Source organism: Myotis brandtii, unplaced genomic scaffold, assembly GCF_000412655.1.
Source record: "Myotis brandtii unplaced genomic scaffold, ASM41265v1 scaffold698, whole genome shotgun sequence".
In the NCBI taxonomy this organism is placed as follows: domain Eukaryota; kingdom Metazoa; phylum Chordata; class Mammalia; order Chiroptera; family Vespertilionidae; genus Myotis; species Myotis brandtii.
In genome coordinates this window covers 1,168,770-1,177,368 of record NW_005370731.1, presented here as the reverse complement: position 1 = coordinate 1,177,368, position 8,599 = coordinate 1,168,770, and the positions used below count along the sequence as shown (strand labels likewise).

Sequence of the window (8,599 nt, the reverse complement as noted above, 5' to 3'; positions counted from 1 at the left end):
TCTCTATCCCTCTCCCTTCATCTCTGTAAAAAATCAATAAAATATATATAAACAAAACCAAACCAAACAAAAAAAACCTGGGACCCTTTGGTCCACAGGCCGACGTTCTATCCACTGAGCAAAATCCTCACCCAAGCACATACTATTTTTTGTTGTTTTGTTAATCCTCACCTGAGGATATTTTTTCCATTGATTTTTACCAGTAGAGAGAGTGGAAGGGAGGGAGGAGGGAAAAGAGAGAGAAACATCGATATGAGAGAGACACATCTATTGGTTGCCTCCTGCACACTGCCCAACGAGCTGGGATGGAACCTGCAACCCAGGTATGTGCCCTTGACCAGGAATCAAATCCAAGACCCCTCAGTTCAGGGGCTGACACTCGAACCACTGGGCAACACCAGCTAGGGCAAGGACATGATTTTTAAACATTTTTAAAAAATATATATTTTATTGCGTTTTTACAGAGAGGAAGGGAGAGGGATAGAGAGTTAGAAACATCGATGAGAGAGAAACATCGATCAGCTGCCTCCTGCACACCCCCTGCTAGGGATGTGCCCGCAACCAAGGTACATGCCCTTGACCGGAATCGAACCTGGGACCCTTCAGTCTGCAGGCCGACGCTCTATCCACTGAGCCAAACCAGTCAGGGCGACATGATTTTTAAAAATTGATTTTAGAGAGGGAGAAAGAGAGAGAAACATCAATTGGTTGCCTCCCACACCGATCCTGGCTGGGGATCAAACCCACAGCCTGGGTATGTGCCCTGACTGGGAATCGAACCAGTGACCTTTAGGTGCACAGGACAATGCTCCAGCCAACTCAGCCACACCAGCCGGGGCGAGATGCATATAATTCTTATCTTCATTTTGCTCATGAGGAAACAGAGGCTTGGATTGTCCAGTAAAGAGGATCAGGCACATTTGATCCTCTTTCCTAGGTCGTCTCATTTGCCCGCAGCCTCGCTCTTTTAGGCTGGCCAGCTTCCAGACATGGAGGCTGTGCTCATTATTGGACACGTACACCCCAGAGCAGGACGGACTGAGCACCTGTACAGCCCACCCATTTCACAGCTGAACTGGGGCCCAGAGAGGGGCTGAGATTCTCCTAGGATCACACAGCGAGTCGAGTGGAGGCGAGAATGCCTGGCTTCCTTGTGTGAGCTCCTCCTGCCGCCAGGCACCTCTTATGCTTTGCCGTCCTGGCCTCGGGAGTTCAGCAGGAGTGAGGACACAGCAGGACGGACTCTCTGAGGCCAGGTAGGAAGGGAAGGATGGAGGGGAAAGAGCCTGGCATTTAGCACCGGACAGTTCAGGCCCCACCTCTGGCCTTATTTGCTGCGAAGCCTTAGACAGGTAGGCAACTTCTCTGAGCCTGTACGTCATCTGTAACCTGGGAGGGGAAGGGGTAATAGCCAGCCCCCACTTAGCGTTCATTTTCTCTCTGGCAGATGGGGCATCCCCCCCCCCGCCTGGTTTCATTGCCCTCCTGCCCCCCATTTGGGGTAGACATTATTGCCACCCAGAAAATGCAGAGGCTGAGGCTCAGAGGGAAGTCATGTGGCCTTCTAGCTACTGACTTGGGCAAATTCCTTAGCCTCTCTGTGTCTCAGTTTCCCCATCTACAAAAGGGAGCTATGATATCTATCTCAGGGGGCTGTGTGTAAGAATTAGAGGGAGAGCCCTGGCCAGTGTAGCTCAGTTGGTTGGAGCGTCGCCCCATGCACGAAAGGTTGCAGGTTTAGTTCCTGCTCAGGGCACATACCTAGGTTGCAGGTTAGCTCCCCAGTCAGGGTGCATATATAGCTGCTTGATGTTTCTCTCTTACATCGATATTTCTCTCTCTCTCTCTCTCTCTCTCTCTCTCTCTCTCTCTCCCCCTCCTTCCCCCCCTCTAAAATCAATAAAACACATTAAAAAAAAATAATCAAATGGCCCTAAATGGTTTGGCCTCTCTCTCTCTCTCTCTCTCTCCCCCTCCCCCCCTCTAAAATCAATAAAACACATTTAAAAAAAATAATCAAATGGCCCTAAATGGTTTGGTTCAGGATAGAGCTTCGGCCTGCAGACTGAAGGGTCCCAGGTTCGATTCCGGTCAAGGGCATGTACCTTGGTTGCGGGCACATCCCCAGTAGGGGGTGTGCAGGAGGCAGCTGATCGATGTTTCTCTCTCATCGATGTTTCTTACTCTCTATCCCTCTCCCTTCCTCTCTGTAAAAAATCAATAAAATATATTTAAAAAATAATCAAATGGATAAATATATGCGGAGTGCATAGAATGGTATCCATAACATGCTATGTAAATGTTTGCCATGATTATAATGTTGGTCAATGGTCCTCATGGAGTTTTAATGAAGATTAAATGAGATAACAAGATGGTAAGGTCTATGCAAAGGTGCTCTTAAATGGCAACATTTTGCCAGGATTTCAGGGCACAGAGCCTCCCCCAGATTGGACCTTGAGAGGGAGATAGCTGGGGCAGAGGTGCTGGCAGGAGGTGGCCCCGTCTCCAGCTGTGGAGGCGTGTAGGGGAGGCCTGTCTTAGATGCCTACGGTTTCCCCACTCCTTTCAGCCTGGGCGCCACTTTCCTTTTTCCCCTCTGACTCCTGTTCCCTCATCTGTGAAATGGGGACAGTGGTGTTTGCTCTTCCTTTCTCAGCAGGGCTGTGGGGATCAAAAGGGATTATCGATGCAGAAGTGTTTGTGAACTGTAGCGGATTGTTAGCGCTCGGCTCTGTAATTATTACACCAAATAGGTCATACTTGGGGCCTCTGTCTCTTTTCCTGTCTCAAGGACAGGGAAATAGGCAGGTCGCGTGCCTCAGGGCAGAAGCTAAGGAACTGGCTCTGGGAACAATAGGAGAGACAGAAATTGGGCTTCAGGAAGTCTAAGTCAGCATGGGGAAGGGAAAGAGAGAGCAGGAAGGGGAGGCCTCACGACCTGAGGGCAGCTGGGCTAAGTCGAGTGCTTGAAGGCAGAGAAGGGGCAGAGGCCCGGCTTTTGGTGCCAGGGGAAGGAGTCCTCATGGGGCAGCTCGCTTTTTTTTTTTTTTTAATGTATTTTTATTGATTTCAGAGAGGAAGGGAGAGGAAGGGAGAGAGAGAGAAACATCAATGATGAGAGAGAATCATGGATTGGCCGCCTCCTACACGCCCCCCACTGGGGATGGAGCCCACAGCCCAGGCATGTGCCCTTGGCCAGAATCGAACCTGGGACCCTTCAGTCTGCAGGCTGACGGCTCTATCCACTGAGCCAAGCCGGCTAGGGTGACAGCTGGCTTTTTGAGGACAAAGCATCATGGGAGGCTGGTGGGGCTTCAGAGACGAGCCAAGCACCCCAAGTCTCTAAGGGCCAAGGTCTGTGGGGGTGGTCCCGGGTCAGGTGGGGGCTTGAGACCCATCAGAGTCCCACGCCCTACCTGGTGCCACCCTTCTTCTGGGGCAGCTGTGGGCAGAGATGGAGGCGCCTCCCTTTCCTGGTGGATTTTGGGATTCTCTGGAAATTAAATGTAAGTGCGGAACACACTTTCTGACATGGTGTGGGGCCGCCTGCGGGAGAATTCCTGGGGTTTCCGGGCAGGGCGTGGGCAGGAAGCTGGTGGCTTCTAGAGTCCGGCTGGGTCTTCCCTGGGCTGGCGGTTCTTTCCAGGGCCATCCGGGCTCTGCGGATCCCGCCTTCACCCGCTGTCTGGATTGCAGCTAGGTCCCATCTGGCTGTCTAGGTTCGATCTGAGCTGTCTGGCATCTGTCTGTGCCGAGTCTGGTTCGGTCTGAGCCCGTCTGGTTCTGCCGGGGTCTGTCTGCGATCTGCTTGGACCCTGTGGAGGTTCCATGGGAGCTCTTCTCTTTAGACACGCCCCCACCCCCCAGGCAGACGCTTTTTGGATCCTGTCTTGATTTCACTCAGGCTCTGGTACTGGCTAGTAGATTCTGAGTGGTGTGAGGTTCTTCCCGGGGCTCAGGGTGAGCCCTTTAAGTTTCCCGCGGGGCTGGTTAGGGCCGCAGGTGTACTTAAGCTGGGCGGGCTCAGCTATTGTCCTCAGACTTCTGCCCCACGCAGAGAATCTTGAGTCAGGAGGGTAGCACCGGTGAGCCTCCCTGCCCCTCCCCTTTTCCCAGCTCCAAACGAGTGTGCAGACCTGAGGCTCTGAGGCTGGGAGACCAGGCTCGGGGGTGGGGGGGGTGGGGGCTCCCGGATGCCCCGGGTGCGGGTGACCGCGGTGTCCACACGAGGCAGCACGCAGCTCTGCCCTGGGTCTGCGTGTGGGTGAACGCCAGCCTGTTACTGTGTCTCCGTGTGGGTGTCGGTGGGCCTGTCTGTGTGCCTGGTGTGTGTCACTGGTCTCTCGGTGGAGGTGTGGGTGTGTAAATCCCTTTGTGTCTGTGAGCCCTGGGGGTGGAGGGCTGAGCAGCTGCAGGTTGCAACTAGGAAATCCAAGCAAGTGAGAGCAGGTGGGTGTGAAGTGGGAAGAGGCTGGATGAAAGCAAGTGAATACACCAAGGAGAGTCGGGGAGTCAGCGGGGCAGCGGGGGCAGAGCAAGCTGAGGGGGTGCGGGTGGGCAGGAGGAGGAAGACTCAGGAGGGAGGGGTGTCGGGGTGCTGCTGTCTCCTCCAGCCCTCATGGGGCCTGACTGCTCGCTCAACCCGGCACCGCCCCGCAGCCGGCAGTGAGTTGACCTTGTGTAGGGGACGTAGCAGGGAGAGGGGGCACGCAGGCCGGGAAGAAGAGGGGGCACAGTGAGGCCTGGCCCCAGTGGCTGAGGGATGGTGGGGAGGTCCAGCTCCTGGGACTCCATTCCAGACCCCTTCTCAGAGCCCAGAGCCGATCACTGCATGGCCGACATTCAGCTGGTTGTTACAGTATTGAAACACCTCCATGCTGGTTGGTTAATAGCAGGTCCTGTGCATTCCCAGGGCCACATCCACCCCTGAGAGGCGCCTTTTGCTCATTCCCATCAGCTACCTGGCCCCTGGTGTGCTGTTCCACCCCATGGCCAGTGTTCATCCTGATCGCCTGGGGGCTGGCCGTGCACCCTGCCTATGGCCCCTCCCAGCCGCCTGCTCTGAGCCTAGAGCTGGCAGCAGCAGGGCCAGGGTGGGGCTGCTCATGGTCTCCACCTTGCTTGGTCTCGCAGGCGAAAGACAGTGATGATGAGGAGGAGGTGGTCCATGTGGATCGGGATCACTTCATGGATGAGTTCTTTGAGCAGGTAACTGAGTCTCCAATACCCCAGACCCAGAACCTGGCCCCCAGCCAACAACTGCCCCCTCCCCACTCTCTAGTCCTCCACCCCTTGGCCTTTTACCAGTCCCTCTGGGTCTGCCCATTTCCCTGAACCCCGAGTGAGCCCTGCGGATGCCCTGTCTGGCCTGAAGACTTGACCGGGCATCGCCAATTTGCCGCCCCAGGTGGAAGAGATCCGGGGCTGCATTGAGAAGCTGTCGGAGGATGTGGAGCAAGTGAAAAAACAGCACAGCGCCATCCTGGCCGCCCCCAACCCGGATGAGAGTGAGTGCCGCTGCGGAGTGGCCGGGGGCGGGCTGGGTCCACCCAGACTTCTCACTCACCCCGGCCCCCTCCTCAGAGACCAAACAGGAGCTGGAGGACCTCACTGCAGACATCAAGAAGACGGCCAACAAGGTTCGGTCCAAATTGAAAGGTGAGGATTGCAATCCCCCGACGAAGGAGAAAAAGCTCTGCCTCCCGGCCGCCAAACAGGCCTTTCTATCAGGAATGTCTACACACTTCTAGGAGCCAGATTCTTGCCCAGTGAGGAAGCACACGGCCCCAGTTTCCCTCCTTGCTCCAGATTCCTTGAAGAAGGAGACACGACAGGGAAATGAGGGAGAGGGGGCGGGCTGTCCAGATTGTATATGAGCTCTGCTGGTTCCATCAGAAAAATATAGCCTCCCAAGCGGCTTTAGTTTCACTAAGGCCTCGTTTCCCCAGAACAGGTGCCAGGCATAGTCCCAGGCACCCAGTAGGTGGGTTCAGCAAATGCTTCTGAATTGGTATCCTCGGCTCAGGACAGATTGGACTGTGTGGCTGACATCAGGGGCTGGCAAGCTTTCAGGAGGGACTTGCCAAATGCTCATGTATTCACTCTAATTTAAGGACTTGGGTGCTGGTAATAACCACCTTCCCCCAAGGCATTGTGGGTTGGGAACCTCCTTGTCGGCCGGTGCCAGGGGAATAGCAGTGTGACCGTGATGCTACTTTGCATGCTCATGGCCATCCAGCAGCAGACAACATTGGCCACGCGCCTCCTCTGTCCGAGCACATTGCGGGGCTTTGGGGGACGGGGGCCGTGGCAGATGCCTGGGCCTGCGTGCTGTGACCTCGGCCCGGGGATGAGGACGGAGACGTGATGCCCTCCTGGACTCAACAGGAGGCCGTGCGTTAGCCAGGGCTGATCTGTAAACACAAACCTTTTGCACTCAGGAGAGTGTGCGGGAAAGGAAAATGGCCTAAACTGGGAGCACATGAAGTACAAATCCAGGCAGAAGGAGCCCAACTGACATCATCACTCATTTGGACAAGTACCCTACCCTCAGTAAGAAAAATGGAAACAATTTCAAAGCTGGCTTTTTTTTTTTTTTTTTGTAGCAAAATCCTTTCTTTCCAAATGAAATCTTACAAAGAACCCCAGTATATACAGCACATAAAAATCCGGCTGTTCTGGCTGAACTGGGGCTGGAACACTCCCATCAAGTTCCTTCTCAAAATCAGGGTTCCATGGAACACAGCTTAGAAATCCCTGGGCTCCGTGATCTCCTTGGGACAATCAAGCTCTCACCTTTTTTTTTTTTTTAAATATATTTTATTGATTTTTTACAGAGAGGAAGGGAGAGGGATACAGAGTTAGAAACATCGATGTGAGAGAAACATCGATTCAGCTGCCTCTTGCACGCCCCCTATTGGGGATGTGCCTGCAACCCAGGTACATCCCTTGACAGGAATCGAACCTGGGACCCTTCAGTCCGCAGGCCGATGCTCTATCCGCTGAGCCAAACCAGTCAGGGCGAGCTCTCACCTTAATAGTCTCTCTGCTAGACCATGAGGAGAGCTCCATGGTTTAGGGGTTCAGGAAAAGGTCAAGAAACTAGGAAAAGTGGCAGGAGCTTCTAGAAGCTGACCTTCCAGACCCCAGAAAGAGGAGCTTCTCTTCTCCTCTTCCTCCAGCTGTGTGGCGGCACGAGCTCGCGTTTTGTGGGCGACGTTGGGTTGTTTTGCCCATTCGAACCTCGGTTTCTGTCTGAAACGTGGATCGATATCACTGACCTCCCAGGGTTTTGGTAAGAAGTCAGTGAGGCTGTCAAGTAAAGGACCCCTGCGCCCAGGGCTGGGCTCCAGTCCCACGTCGGGCAATAGGATCCGAGTCCGGACCAGAGTCTGACCTCCCTGGGGCGTGTTTGTGCTTTTCCTGCAGCAGCTGGGCCTCAGTCACTGCCCCGCATTGCTGCAGGGAGCGGGGTGCCGTCCAGCCCCATAGGTCCCTGCTGCCAGCGGAACGGAGCAGTGATGTTCTCAGGACCGGGCTGGAGGCCCTTCCAGGGCTGAGGGGACCCGGTGGCGATTCATCCCGCTGCATCTCCGAGCACAGGACATCTTACAAGCTCTTTTTTTTTTTTTTAATTTTTTTTTAAAATATATTTTATTGATTTTTTACAGAGAGGAAGGGAGAGAGATAGAGAGTTAGAAACATCGATCAGCCGCCTCCTGCACATCTCCTACTGGGGATGTGCCTGCAACCCAGGTACATACCCTTGACCGGAATCGAACCTGGGACCTTTCAGTCCGCAGGCCGACGCTCTATCCACTGAGCCAAACCGGTTTCAGCTTACAAGCTCTTTTTAAGAAAATCTGAATAAGTGTCAGGAGGGCATGACCCGGAAGCAGAAACCCCAGTTAATCTGAGTGCTTTTCCAGAATCCTTTAGAAGTGGGAATTCCGGGACAGGGTACCTGGTAGGGCAGGGGGAGAGCTATTTTCCCTGTGGAGCTTCCATCCACTCACATAGAATTTGCCAAGGAAATGGTGGCCTCTGAGCCACCTGGAAGTGCTCGTCTTCCACGGAAAACCCCGGGGTGGGCTCCGGCCCCTTCCCGAGCATGCGGCGAGCGAGCTCCCTGCACACGGGGCGTCCACAGTGGCCTGGCCCCACTCCCTCGCGGGAATGGGCCGTAGTTACAGCTACGGGCTTTCCAAGACCCAAGCCAACGACGGAACAAGTAGTGCCCTTCGGTCTGGTGACTCCTCGGCCCTCAACCTCCCTCCCACCTGCCCTCCTGACCCCCTCAAACGTCTGTCCCTTTACTTTTCGGCCTCCTGCCCCTCACCATGGATCCTTTACTGTCTGCCTTCGCCACGGGTGTGACATCTCTTCACAGGCCTGGGGCCTGCCTCGGGGTGTCGGCCCTTCCTCCGTCCCGGACCCCCGCCCCGCACGCCCCGGGTCTGCGGCCCGTCACTGCATCCTCTCTCCCGCAGCGATCGAGCAAAGCATCGAGCAGGAGGAGGGGCTGAACCGTTCCTCCGCGGACCTGCGCATCCGCAAGACCCAGGTGGGAGGCGGGCCAGGCGGGGGCGGGGCCTGGACG

The 8,599-nt window shown here is 55.0% G+C and overlaps 1 protein-coding gene across 1 annotated transcript in view; it reads left to right on the top strand.

Moving 5' to 3' along the window:
- STX1B (syntaxin 1B) overlaps window positions 1-8,599 on the top strand; it is a 20,967-nt gene that overhangs the window by 5,216 nt on the left and 7,152 nt on the right. Inside the window, exons 2-5 of the mRNA XM_005882065.2 lie at window positions 5,134-5,208; window positions 5,408-5,507; window positions 5,584-5,658; window positions 8,490-8,563. Coding sequence (XP_005882127.1) covers window positions 5,134-5,208; window positions 5,408-5,507; window positions 5,584-5,658; window positions 8,490-8,563 — 324 coding nt within the window. The remainder of the gene's footprint in view (window positions 1-5,133; window positions 5,209-5,407; window positions 5,508-5,583; window positions 5,659-8,489; window positions 8,564-8,599) is intronic.